Source organism: Uloborus diversus, chromosome 3 (genome assembly GCF_026930045.1).
Source record: "Uloborus diversus isolate 005 chromosome 3, Udiv.v.3.1, whole genome shotgun sequence".
Lineage (NCBI taxonomy): Eukaryota > Metazoa > Arthropoda > Arachnida > Araneae > Uloboridae > Uloborus > Uloborus diversus.
Genome location: NC_072733.1, coordinates 158,298,336 through 158,313,542, shown reverse-complemented (window position 1 = coordinate 158,313,542; position 15,207 = coordinate 158,298,336). Strand labels below are relative to the sequence as shown.

Sequence of the window (15,207 nt, the reverse complement as noted above, 5' to 3'; positions counted from 1 at the left end):
GACTCCCTGTTCTGCTAATGATCTTAAGTGCAAGATACAAGCAAGTAAGAAGACAAATAATTTTAATTTTTGAAATCTGCCCATTAAAAATAGTGTAATATCGAAATAAGCCGCATAAAAGCAATATTTTAGTTGATGGATTTGCATTTTTTGTTGCTTCACAAAAAAAACTATTAGGACAGGACTGTACGGTCATTCCTAGATTTTTTCAGTCGAGGCGTCCTTTTTGGAACTAAGATTTTCGCATGGCGCCCTTCCCAAAATAAAAGTATGACTTGTAACCGACAATCAAAAATAAATACGAATCGTGTATCTGCATTGAATAGCCCTTATTTATCCTGCAGAGACTCTGTAAAAAATAGAAAAAAGTTTCACAAATAAGTCTAAATTAGTAGAGAAAAAAAAGTTAATTTTCGATGTGATCTTAGGAGTACTGCAGGGCTCCCCAGGGCACATTTGGGGAATTACTGGACTAGACAATAAAGACGTCCGAACAGTTTCAAAGATAAAACATTTTTTGATTTTAAACTAAATTTTGTCTATTAAAATCATAAGAAAAGTTCAAGATCTTTGCCGTTGGCAAGCTTTGTGTTCAAAACATATTCCAGTTTTTTAACTGGATTTAATTCATTCACTGTCTTTTTAGCCAGAGGTCAGAGGTGTGCACAGAGAAAGGGGGTCATGGCATAGCCTTCGGCATTGAAATTGTAAGGGGTCAATTTAAGATATTTTTTAAATCTAATTTTGGGGTCACGTTCTCGGGAGGGGGGGGGGGGGGCTGCGTAGCATCTGGAGGAGGTTCGTCATTGCCCTGGCGGTGGGGTGTTGTCGCCCTTACTAAGCTACAATACCACCTTAAAAAATATTATTTGAATTCCTGCATTATATTATTACATTTATATAATATAATGCAGGAGCAGCATAAAATGTAATAATGTAATGATATAATATTTTATCATTATATTATTACATTTTATGCTGCTTTTATATCATTTCCGGAAGTTTTTTAATGTGTGTGTTCCCTCAGATGAAGCTCGATACCGCCCACCCCCCCCTTGCTATCCTGCTGATTTGTGAAGATTATTATTAATTAACTTTGTATCAATAAAACAATACAATTCATTATGAGCGAAACGAAGTTTGAGTTTGAAGAAGGAATGTATAACAATGTTATTAATAAGTAAAACGCAAAGCTATTACTAATGACGCCGCGAAGGGGGGGGGGGGTTGGCCGCTTAGGGTTTGACTGTCTGAGGGGTGATACCCAAAGTGGAATTGCAAGTTTTTGAAAAAATGAAGCTAAAATGCATTTTTAAAACTTCTAATTTCAAAATTTTACAGGGGGGGTGGGACCGCCCGGACCCCAATATATCCCACCCCACACCATGGAATCAATACATAATACTATACTCAGAATTAGGTTCATATTGTCAATACTTAGACCTAGTAGTGACCTCTTATAACAAAAAAACTGAAAACCCATTATCTTTCCCTGTGTGAGATATGTTTAAAGTAATTACGGGGCCAACAATTTCAAAGACCCCCTTACCTTTTTGATCTCTCGACGCACACATGCGTTTAGGGCAAGTTACATAAAAAGCATTCATAGTTTTTATTTGCCTTTTGTATATTATCCCACATAAAATTTTGTTTTTCACAAATACAGTTGTTTCTGAAAATTGTAAAATTTTTCATGTTTACATAGAATTGGAAAACTTTTTTTTTTGCGTTTAGAGGGAGAAGGGGGGGGGGGTGACACATCACTAATTACCGCTCCGAGTGTCACCCATGCTAGGTATGCCACTGGTATTACAAATATTAATAAGAGTCAAGAAAGACTGTATTAGAAATGTAATGTGAGAAATATCGAAGTAACCTTATTCGTTTTCTATCTGCAGTTAGTTTTTCACATATCAGGATAGTATAAAGCCTAAAAAATAAAGAGCATTTTTTTTCACAGAATAAAAGCTAAAGATTCTAACCATTAAAGCATTTTATGAGGGTCTTTTGAAGCATTCTTGTGCAGTACAAGAGCTTTTGACTAGCTATCTTATGGTAAGCAGAAAAAAGGGAGCATACATGTAGACCACACACTTGTTTTATGGTTTTAAATGACGCCTTTTAAGACGCTTTTTACGGACAAGGATCTGCGATGCTTGGGGATTCGTAGCAATGGATTTCTACTGAATAAAGGAGGACAACTATCATAAATTTTATCCAGTTAGATGACAGAGACAGAGGTCTGATTGCTAGTACTTGCATGAATCGAAGAGTCATTTGGATCAGATTTTAGCATTAGTGAACAAGTAATTTTGAAGCGGCAGCAAAATTGGATGCATTAAGTCAAGGATATTTCCAACAGTAGGTTACTCGTTTTCATTTTCTTTTTATTGCGAAAATATTTTCCTTCATGTTTAACCTTAAATTATAGAATTACGATCTATGATTCTTAATTAACTGTAACATGATCTATAAGCTGCGAAACAACAAATAAATGATATTGCAATATAGTCGACAATACATACAGTTAAGAAAACAAAGTACTTGGATAAGTTGAAAGATAAAATTTAAATGTCTTGTGTTATCAATTGAAAACTATTATTTTAAAAAGTAAAAGAATATTAAGATCAAGCCTGTCCATGAACTATTTTTTTCATTCTCCCTGTCTTTAAAATATAATTGGTTCAGTTTATGACGGCTCTTTCTAAATCGTGTCAGTTTTCAAAAACAAAATTTTACACTCAAAAAGATTTCGAAACTTTAAGACAACAATGATATGAAAATGAATAGAAATGCTTAAAATGTTCGTTTGCTATATATACTTAAAAAATATAACACTTTGGACAGCGAGAATTTCTGAAACGAATTTTCAGAAATTAGATCCTAATCTAAGAATGTGGAGGAAAAAATATCATCACGAAAAACCCTCCTGTTTTCTTATACTGCGGAACAAAAAACTTATAATTTTACTTCGAAAAAAATAAGGAATTCTTAAATGAAAAATGAAGGCAAGAGGAAAATTGGACAAGGACAAGAAATTTATTTGTTTTTCTTTTAAACTGAAATCTTTGAGTTTTCTTGAAAAATTTTTATTAATTAATTAATCAAATTAATTCATTTATTCCATATAATGGTCACAAACAATAATAGTAATTTTAAATGTATATCCATACATAAAAAATGATTTCTCAAATAATTTAATTTCGAGCTTTTCCCAATAGTTTCAGTGTTATCAAAATGATATTATTTATTACGTACTGCAAAGAGACAATCAGGTGAATTGGATAAGTTAGAGTTCGATTGGTTGTATTTTCTTGTAACTTTCCCCCAAGATATTTGCTATGACATGATCATGTTACTAATAAATAAGTAAATAAATATAGGATTTGAAAAAAAAAAATCAGACTTTAAAAATAGACTTTAAGAACTCTAGATTTACTTATGTTTTATTTATAAAAAATATGTATGGCAAACATTAAGAAAAAAAAATTATATTTTAACTTATTTTCATGGCAGACGTTACTTTATAGCATACATAAGCGGATTTCATTACAAATGCATAATTCATATCAAATTTGACGTTTGAGATGGAAAAAAACAATAGTACAGCTGTACTATAATAACAGAACAAATGTGTAAACATAACTCGAATAATCTTTTGATTTTGGGGACTGAAATTAATTAATCATGAGTGTCATGTCTGATGTCCACACTAAATTCTTCATCTTAATTACTCTTTATTAATTTTCATTTCTGATAATTTATAATATTTCTTGGGGATTATTCGATAAAGGTGCTTTTCCAAATGTCGCCAAATTTTGGCGATAAATCTCTCTCTTATGGCAACCAAGCGCCACTGTCGCAATACTACGCCAACCCTACTATTTTCCCCTTCCCTGGCGATAAACTGCTCTCATAGCAAACCGGCGCCACTACGGGGATACTACGGCAACCCCTTTACTACCCACTCTACGGAGCGGAGCGCCCCCTGCCTTTCCCCCCACCCCCACTTTTCGCATTTCGGATGGGAGTGCAGTGGTAAATTAAATTTACCTCGTGGCCAAATTTTTTTTTAAATTAATTTAAATTGGGCGTTTTTCTTTTTTCAAAAAACTAAGAGGATCTTATTGAAAACCTGCAAGCAGTGAGTACAACTTTTTACTTTTTTTAAATTTAAATTTGTAAAATAGTTTTTATAAAACGGCATGGGATGCAGTGATTTCATTGTTACATAACCACCCCCTCTTTTGTAGTGCTTAATTTTACAAAAATAATTAATTTTTTGGAGTCTAATATTTATTTTAATCCTAAATTTATCCTTTCCAATCGTTTTTTAATTTTTTTCAGTCCAGATGTATTTAGATTTTGCTCTAATCAGGCTAAACCTGTTTGCAACCATGCCGTTTTATTTTTGTGATTTTATGTGTTTTCCTTCAACTGTTGCTAAATTTTTTGGCCCCCATTTCCAGACGCTATTTTTTTCGTTCTGCAAATGAAAAAGAAAGGGTGAAAATATTTTTTTTTCTATCCTACTTCCGTGGAAAATGAATGAATTTCTCATTTTGTAGGGTTTTTTTTTAATTGAATTTTTAAGAGTTTATTTATTTAGATTAGTTAAATAATAGTGTTTTTGAGGATATTTCCCAAATTAATTTTTGATTTGATGTTTGTTTTAATGTTTTTATGGTCATTGGGAAAGTATCTTAATTTGTGTGGTCGGCCATACATAATTCGTCCGACCGCATAGAATATCATTGGTCAGCTGTTGAAATTAGATCCCGCCCCTTTGGTCGGGTTCATAAAACAGTCCCGACCCCAGGCAGTAATTTCTACTCTGCTCATGCACAGAAGTTGGTCGGTGCTTCATTACATTTCCGGCGATCGGGTCTGCAACCACTGCCTTACTAAAAATATATCTATCTAGTTTTCGCAGCATTTTATTGTATTGTTTAGGGTTTATTTATTTAGATTAGTTTATAATTAGTGTTTTTGTGCATTAAATTATTCAAATTAATTTCTTTTTTAATAGGTTAATTATTTGTTTTAATACTTTTTACCGTTTTTTTTAAAGAATTTTTTTTGCCTAGTTTTCTTTGCATTTCAATGTAATTTTCAGTGTTTATTTGATTAGATTAGTTCATATTTAGTGTTTTTAAGCAGTTGAGTTTTTTAGTATTTTTCTCGAGATTTAGTTGTTTTCGAACCTTTTGTTTACATTTTGATGCTCCAATTTCTTGTATTTCTGATGCAAAAACTCCATTTCATTCATTTTCCAGTAGGTTAGTAAAAAAAACATACGTTTCTCCCCCTTTTTTTTCATTGGCAGAGCGGGGAAAAATAGCGCTTAGACTTTGGCGCCAAAAAATTTGGCGAACTTTGAAAAAGTCACCAAGACGCACCTTTATCGAAAACTTCACTATTTCTTGATTTACCCGATTTGTAAAATCAAGTTTTCTCTTCATGAATGAATGCCTTTTTTGTATTGCTATTCATCCAAAAACATACTTTTTTTTTTTTTTTTAAATACATTTATAGAAACTAGTAATGGCCTGATATTCATTACCACTTGCTCCTACTCTCAAAATAATTGTATAACTATAATGCTTTAAAAGAGCACCATGCAGAGATGCAAAGATTTTTAACAATCCAAAGAAACAAAATTTACAAATGAAATGATATTTTTAATTTATTCTTTTTGAGTTTTGAACTTTAGCACAACAAATAAAGTGGAAAAAAATATTTTAAAACAGTCTTTGAAAATAGACAAAAGTTTGAAACGTCATGTGTATCTCTTTTTAATTTTAAATTGCAGAAGCATTTTGTCGAAAATGACAAACTAGCATATACAGGGACAAAAAAAAAACTGGGCATGAATATCGATCGCACAGAGAAAACCTCGTCAGCTTAAGGAATCGGCAAATTCATGTAACAAAATGACAGCATCATGTTTTAAAACAACAGCAGATACCAGTGAAAAAAATTCAGTCAACAACACACACACACACACACACAAAAAAAAATACTGCAAGAGATGTTGTTACTGAATGCTATTGAACTAGTGAATGATGCATTTCAGAAGAAAGACGAACAAGCAATGAATTTTCGGAAGAAGTGTCTGTTGAGAAACATTCAGCAAAACTTCTCATTCTTCGAAACTAGAAATTCTTTCCCTCACCCCCAACCGCCCCCGACGTTTTTCAAATTTTCAGGGGGTATTTTGGTGATCTTTCCTCTCTTTTTTTAAATGTGGTCTCTTTCTAATGGTGGGTAATCATTAATATTTAAGGGGATGTGCCAACACTCTTTGGGGGGGAGGTCTCTCCTACTATTTTTGAACTTGCAAAAAATATGACTTCTTGTTTGGACATTTTCTGCAACAAAAAAAGGCATTCTTTGGTTCTCAATGATTTTTTATCCTTTTAAAAAGTCTGCACTAAATCTTAATTTCTTTGATATTATGGAGGCTCAGTCGGCGCCCTTCAACTCAGCTTTCCCGCGCCCCGTCGAGCACCCAGTCCGGTCCTGGGTATTTTTTTTCTCTGACCCTTCGTCTTTTGTCAAATTTCAAAAATAAAATCTGGCAATATTTTTAAAAAAACTACTGAGTTTTATTCAGAATGGCGTAGGAATGGTGTGAAAAAAAAATGGACTTCATATTCGAATTCAGTTTCGCGTTATTTTGATTTTACTACAAAATTTCAAGGTGTACGAACACTTTTGGGAGCCACTGTATCTCATTTTAAGTTATTTGACCCCTCAGATTATACTTTAAGAAGTTTCAGTTATTCTCGTTTTTTGAGAAATCACGATTGCTTATTGCTTTCATTTGACTGTTTTGATGTGCTATCATTTTATTTTCCCGCCAGCACCCTCTGCACAGTCGACTGGCCTCAGGATGCTGCTCCTCTAGCGAAAACCATCTCCAGGTAGCGTCAATATCCTACACTTACACGGATACATACACGCACGTACAATCAAACACATACATACATACACCTACACACATACACAAACACACGCATACATAGGGACATATACACACACACCTACACACAACTACCCACACACTCATGCCTGCACACAGACACAAACATATATTCCTACACACCACATACACATTCCCCCCCCCCCCTACCACAAACACTCATACACACAACTACCTACACACTCATACCTGCACACAGACACAAACACACATGCCTACATACACACACACACATTCGTGATTGTGAAAAACATAATTTGAATTCCAGATGTCAAAATTCAAATTAATTTTTTTTTTTTGCTTTCTCAAAATTATGATTTTTTCATCACTTACAGATATATTTTTATGCCAAAATTGTTACCTTTCATCTACTATTGCAGAAAAAAAAGCCAACAATATTTAATAGTTTCTATCAAAGACTCAAAGACATTAAACTAAAAATTTATCTGAACAATATAATATATAGTGAACAATTCATTTTAACACATATCCAACGTTCTGTTTTTCTGCCCTTCTGTTTCATCTATTCCCCTTTTTCTAGTTCTCGGAAAATAAAAGTCTTCTAAATGCTACGCTGTCAAAGCCTCCCCTTTCCTCCAAAATTATTACAGAGCGCCTCAAATTTTGTTTTCAAGGCTCAATTCCCTGAAAATTTCCGGAAGAGAGTCCTTTGAATGCCTTGCCCTCCAACAACATGGGAGATTATGTAATATTCCGTTTTTGGGACTTCAATTTCAAAAAAATTGCTGGACCCCTAACGCCAACAAATATGATCCACAGTCTCGTTTTTCAGCAACTACAATTTCGAAAAAATTAAGAAGAAGAAACCTCTGAACCTTTTCTGATTACATCATTGAAAAACGCTCTCTATTAGGACTTCAATTTTGAAAATTTTCCAGAGTAGAGCCCTAGTACAGCCTTTTCCCCTGCCATCATTGAAGGTTGTCTACAATTACGTTTTTAGGACTTCCAATTCGAAATATTGGGACGGAGATGTAAATCATTCGAAAAATCGATCGAGGACAATCCTTCGAGTCATATTTTCACTAAAGGCAACAAATATGGTATATAATCGCGTTTTAAGACATTAATTTCGAAAATTTTTCAGGGAGGGTATTCGAACCTTTTCTAGCCTTAACATTATCAAAGATCACCTATAAGTTCGATTTCAGAACAAGAATTTTGAAAATTTTCCGGGAGAGACCCCGAAACACTTCTATTTCTACGTGCTCATCTTCGAGGACTAACCAACTCCTTTTCAAAACCAGAAGTTTAATCACCTCATTCTCTCCATAAACAATTGTATATATACAATATTCAATAAGAGATTAAAGATTCAAAGCCAATTTTTTATGGGGAAAAATGTTTAAAAGCCTCCCTCCCCTCGCCACCCCCCCCCCCAAAAAATTATTTTCAGGTTGTGCCTCTGCTTCTGCCCCTTAGATGCCAGACACTTCTTATACTGTGTCCCAGCTCCCCCTACTTCTACAAAGTTCCTACGCCTCTGGGATCAACCTAACCTCTATGAATGATTTTGTCTAATGAATAACGGAAGACCATGACCAAGAAAAGAGAGGCCTGGAAGAAAAATCTTGAGAAGGCCAGAGCACACCTACGACAGCTATGCCACAGACAAAGAAAATAATTTATGTACCTCATGAAAGCTCCTTCAAAAAAGTTATAGAAAATTTTTTATTACAAATTTCAACATCTTCTCTCTAACTACACACACTAAACTGTACACGCATTTTCAAAACTGAAAATGACAGTTCACAGAAAATGTGTAAAATGAACCATGACATTAGGATTCATTTTTAGGAGCCTCCAAACCATCAAAAGCAAAAACGAAATTTCCATCATAGAACAAAAATTAGTAGGAAAAAAGCAACTCAGTGATAAACGAATCCTATTGGTTTGTGTCGCCGTAGAATGCTTCCCTCCCTCACCAATCAAAAGAATATTTACAAAATTTTGTCACATGAGAGAAGACATCGTGATTTTTAAAACATGAATTTAATTCTAACAAGAAAAATGTTTACACCTATACACTGAATGAAACATGTTATTACCCCAACATAGTTCTTACTAAAACTGATCATTACTCGTCAAAAAGGAAAAGTATTTTCAACAAAATTTTTGACTGATAAAACATGATATATTGCAGATATATTGACAATATCGTGGAAACATTTATTTCAATAGTTAACGTTAGGCAATCCATGCATATATAAAACGTAAGCAAAAAAGTGATAAGACATGCATAATAATCTCAAACAAAATACATAACATACTTGGGTAACTAATGGTATAAGAGTTTTTTCAATTGATTTCGTGCGTATTTCCAAACTTATTGGTTCATGCTTTACGATCACTGCCATCTTGAATCATCCATCAGATACTGCAGGAGCAGAAGATGCTAAACACTTCATTTTACAAACGGTTAAATGCAGCCAGGTCTCCTTCTATGTGACGTCATAACCACTCATCATTCGTCAAAGAAGTGTTAGGTTAAAAGCCGCCCATCAGGATTGCAAATTTCTTCTACGTTCATTACTTGTGCTGACATCTAGTAGTAGGTTTACAAGAAAACTACAAATTCTTTCTATAAAGTTGCAAAATGAAAGTAAAATATTTTGAATCAGGCCCGGATCTACAATCTACCAGGTGTGCCCACGCCCACAGGGGGGGAGGGGAGGATTATGGCGCAAGTTTTGCCATCAAAATTTAGGGAGGGGGTATTTGCTAAAATTTATTTATTGATTTATTTTTAATTTAAATTATTTTATATTTTATTTTGTTTAATTTCTTTCATTTATTTATTTAGTTTTCGTGCGTTCGTGTGTATGTCATTGGCTTAGCACAGAAAAAAAAATAATAGCATAAAAAGATATAAATAAATAAATATTTTTTAAAAATAAATTAAATAAAAAATATTTTCAAAAAAAATAATAAAATAAAAAAGAGAGCTAAAAAAAAGGGAAAGACGGAAGAAAAAAATTTTGGAGTAAATTTGTGCCATTAAACTTGGGGGGGGGGTGGAACCAATTTACACCACGTTATTATTATTTTAACAATAAAAACCAAATATTTCAGAGGATGCTGACGGCTTCTCTCTGCGATTCAACTCAACCAAAGAAGAACCCGCAGACCCCGCGGCGTAGGAGGCGGGGAACACACCCTAGAGAGACCCAAAACGGTGCTTGAAATATATTTTTTATTACTATTATTATTTATTTATTTATTTATTTTAATACACGTAGGTGATATTTTTGTAAAATTTCAGGAATATCAGAAATTTAAAAATTTCATTTACAAAAATTGGCGAATATTAACTACTGATAAAATTATTTCACAAGGAAGCACCAAAATGCGAATTTAAAATTATTTCTTAAAGAGAAAGCAAATTGTAAACACATTTTGTAGAAAGCAAAAACACTTAAAATAGACCCAGTAGATTTAAAGGCTGCCAACGTTTGAGAAGGAAAACATGTTTTCGAACTACGAAAACTACAGCCAGTCAGCCGGCAATATTAGTTGTAAAAATATTTTTAAAAAAACTGACATTTATAATTTCATATGGGTGTTGAGGGGGGGGGATAGATACGCAAAATATAGGGTAGTAAAAAATCACATCGGAACCTAAAAGTTTAAAAGGGGAAAATAAACCTTCACAAAAATACCAATCTTAGTGAAGGTCTTATAATTAACCTTTTTCTAAAAAAAAAAAAAGAAAAAGAAACGATGTGCCAACAAGAAACGTAAACAGTATTTAAAATTTAAGAATTTTTTAACGATGGCTTACTTATTTTTTAACCAATGAACATTCTAAAAAGAAAAAAAAGTTTCCGCATCAAATGTTGTAATATTTTTTATCGAATTAAAAGAAATAGCAAACTTTTCCTCCTAATTAAAAATATGAAGAGGCGAAGAATCTTTTTTGAGCAATCACAATTGCTTATTGCTTTCATTTGACTGTTTTGAGGTCCTCATTTTCTTTTCCCGCCAGCACCCTCTGCAGCATCACCGTCGACCGGCCGCCTCACAATGCTTCTCCTCTAGCGAAAACCGTCTCCAGGTTGCTTCAATATCCTACACTTACATACACACACAAACACATACATACATACACAAACACATACGCACACATATACATTCGCCTACACACACATACATAAACACATACGCACACACACAAACACATATACACACGCGTACATACAGACACCTACACATACACACACCTACACACCACTACCCACACACTCATGCCTGCACACAGACACAAACACATATGCCTACACACACATACACATTCCCCCCCCCCACACACACAAATACTCATACACACAACTACCCTCACACTCATACCTGCACACAGACATAAACACATATGCCTACACACACACTCGTGATTTCGAAAAACATAATTTGAATTCAATAGGTCAAAATTCAAATTAATTTATTCATTCCCCTCCCCCCCCCCCCCATTTGTCTTTACTTTTTTCCCTTGGCCAGTTCAGACATCCAACAGCCAGCAGTCCTGGACTCATTTGTTCATTTGATTTACTTTAGCTTTCTTTGGTGTAACTGTAGCGTATTATTTATCAGTTTCAGTTACGTAAATTTGTTTAATTTTTAACACTTTGGATTTATCAGTATGATTTCAATTGTTGTCTTTATATTTCTAAAAGGTTATGCACTTAGTCAGTTTGACACTAAACAGTGCTGTGCAGTTACTAAAAATAGGCACCAATATTGGAATAGTGTAACAGGCGATCTACCGAACTAGTTATCTATTTCGTTGCCCGGCGATGCATAGTCTACCTCGAAAATAAAAGTTGTGTCAAGTGACGCATGTTCAAAAACAAAGCTTACCTTAAAGAAAAAGATAAAATTTCCCGTCAAGAAAAGGACTCAAAGACTGCTATGACTCAAAATTTAAATTTTGACCTCTTTTGATTTCTTTTTTTTTTTTTTTTTAATTTTAAATTCCCAAAGTTCGATCATTGTTATAATAAATTTCTAGCGATGAGGGGTATCGCCCTCCCCTCTTTAGCTGTGGTGTTCCCATAGGGTATACTCCATATACGCCGTATACTCTCAAACATTTTTTAGACATATAGCGTATACCCTCAAGCTTCAAAAATTTTCATATTATGACATATTATGTATATGATCGCATACACATACTGTGCATAACTGATTAATGGGAGTATACCCTCAGAAAAATTAATGGGAACATCACTGCTCTTTAGAGGGAGCGAAAATCCCCTACGGGAATCCTGAGCATCAAAAGACCTTTGTGAAAACTCCCTACGACGGGAGCATCATAGGCGGATTTAGGCTGAAAAATTTGGGGGTGCAACAATAACAAGGATGGGGGGGGGGGAGTGTATTCCCGGAACAACAAAGCAGTGGCGAAATCAGAAAATATTTTAGGGCGGGGCGCACTTTTGTGTCTAAAAACGTGATGTAAACCATACTTAAGAACATTAGGGGATCGGCAATTCTTAATATTTCAAACTGTAGAAAATGTCTTAAACGAAAGTTGATGTTGTTAGAAGCCCAGGGTGAATAAAGCTTCTGGTTTGGAAGGGGATTGACGCCCCAAAAAAAATTTGCAATAGTAGTTTTGAAAACGCAGTTTTACTGTTCTTATTGATATTTTAGGGGAAAGAAAGTTACGTGGGGCTCCAAGGCTATTTTTAGAAATTTAAGTCTTATAAATGTGATTATAGTCCATATTTACAGTTTGGGTTAGGAATGAGACTCATGGACAGTCCCCAATCGATTTTTTGAAAAACAGATAGAAATATGTACCCCCCCCCCCCCCACTACCTCTAACTTTTCATAATTGAAGTTCCAAAAACGCTATGGTGGACAATTTTTGATACTGTTACCGGACGGGGTGTTCTAGAGCTCTCTCCTGGAAAATTTTCGAAATTGAAGTCCTAAAAATGAAGTTCTTATGCAATACTCCATGGTATTATAAGGAGAATTTCAAAGGCTGCTGTCCCAAAAGATTCCCCACACTTAAATGTTACGAAATAATACTTTTCAAAACCAAAATATTAGCAATCTTTGATGATATTAGAGAAAGCGGGTGGGAAGCCCTTGTTCGAATATTTTCCAAAATTAAAGTCTTAAACACATGAGTGTAAGACCATATTTGGTAACGTTAGAGACACTGCAGTTTTTCAAAACTGAAGCTCCAAAAACGCAATTTTAAACGAATTTCGATGTTTATAGGCGAGTAGAGAATCTTGGAAATTTGGTGAAAGTGAAGCCCAAAAAACGAAATTTGAGGTACTCTGTAATAATTTTGGCTGGAGAGAGAACTTTGGAGAAGAAAAATTTTGAGGACTAATAGAAAAAATGAAAAGGAAAGGGGGAGAGCGGATATGAAAGAAAGAGGATTGTGCAAGGAGGGGGGGGGGAAGCACACAATTCGCAGCCGATAATCTGAAGTTGTTGAAAAATTTAACTGTCAAAATTTCTTTTTGAAAAAAAAATTAAGGTTTTTTTCCCAACATTATTTTTTTCTTAAAATAATTGCGTTTTCCCAAAATGAGATCTTTTCTTCCTTTCAATAAATAAAGAACATTTTTTTAAAAAAACATCAACTCGATATTTTGTGGGGAGGGTCACTAGTATTGTGCCCCCTCCCCCCTGAATGCACCACTGCAGCAAGAAGTCCGGGAGTCCTCCTACAAACACTTCCGAAAATTTACCTTAAAAATGTTGGTTTTTAGTTGATTTCGGAGTAGATTTTATTGATAAAGTTAGTTGCAAGAATCATGTGGTTTTTTTTTTTTTTTTTTTGCTTGATTAGCCATTGTTGGTTCAAAATAGAAGAAATGTATTGATACACGAATAAATACCGAATTACAGAACATACAATTATTCTATACATTGTATAGAGCACAGCACTAAACAATAAATTGTTTGAGAAATTTCTTTATTTGCATGACATTTTTTTTACGTTTTTTCTTTTCAAATACTTCAATTCTTAACATGAACACAGATATATTTTTCTCGCACTAGCGGTGATACACTGGATTTGTTTCAAGTAAATTTTCTAGTATAGCAGCTACGAATTTTTTTTTTTTTATTTTTTTTCGCCCTCTGCGTTTCTAAGTGAAATGTACTAAATTAATTATTTTCAAAACGCAACCAAAAATTTTGGGTGGTGCGGCGCACCCCCTAGCACCCAAGTAAATCCGCCTATGGGGAGCATCAAAGGACCTCTGTGCCAAATTTGGAAAAGATCCCACCCAAAAAATTGAAAGATAAGAGTAGCCTTGATGAGGACAGCTCGCCATTAAAATTTAAAGGGATATTTTTCTTTTTTTTTAGGGGGGGGGGAGGGTGCTTACGGTTCTGGGAGGAATCTTTATGGTATTTGCTGGGTGTGATCTTGCTCTTGGAGGGGGGGGGGGGGTAGAAAATTCCTTTTGTAGAGAACGAGGTGGCAAGTAAACAGGTCCCATTTCGGGATATTATACTCAAATGTTACTTTCAGTAAATTAATTGCCTCGCGTGCTGTGTGGCATATGGTGCAGCCCTGATGAAACCACATAACATTTATTCCTCTCAATCGAGGCTCGAGGAAGTTAGTAATTATGTCTTGGTACCGCTCACCGACAACGTTGGTTGCACACATAACGTTCTGACCTTCATCATTTTTTAAGAAGCAATTTGAATAAAAGAAATGAAAAAATTGGTTTCAAAATTTTTAAAAAAGAGAGAGATGTGATAGAGGGCAAAAAGCGGAGAGAAAGCAGTTTGATTCCCTCCCCCCCCTCCCCCCACCTCAACTGTCTGTTTAGGGACTTTCTGTAGGAAAAAAAAAAAGAATAACGCAGAAACATTTAAGAATTTTATTCAAAATTAATAAGCATTTTGAATTGCTCTTTTTAACTTATGCCTCTCACACGAATCCTCTTAGGAACCCTGACTTTTTTGATGCATTAAGTTTTCTGGAAATAAGAAAAAAAAAATCAGGGAAAAAGTTTCTACCTCTCATTGTGTATACGGGGAGCGGGGGCACAAAAGACAAGGAGAGATTTTTCAGAATGGGCCATTGAAAATTTAAGTTGGTTTTATGGATTTTTTCTATTTTTTCAGGATTTCTTGCTTTTAGAGTAGTGTTTCGCAGTATTTAAAGGAGCGCCATCGCTCATGGGGGATGGGCAGACATGCACCCAGATTAAATGATTCAA

At 34.4% G+C, this 15,207-nt stretch overlaps 1 protein-coding gene across 1 annotated transcript in view; it reads right to left on the bottom strand.

The window, feature by feature from the left end:
• The window catches only part of LOC129219218 (alpha-catulin-like), a 125,250-nt gene extending 115,887 nt beyond the window's left edge, over window positions 1-9,363 (bottom strand). The window contains exon 1 of the mRNA XM_054853543.1: window positions 9,277-9,363. Coding sequence (XP_054709518.1) covers window positions 9,277-9,363 — 87 coding nt within the window. The remainder of the gene's footprint in view (window positions 1-9,276) is intronic.
• Window positions 9,364-15,207: the final 5,844 nt, after the last annotated feature.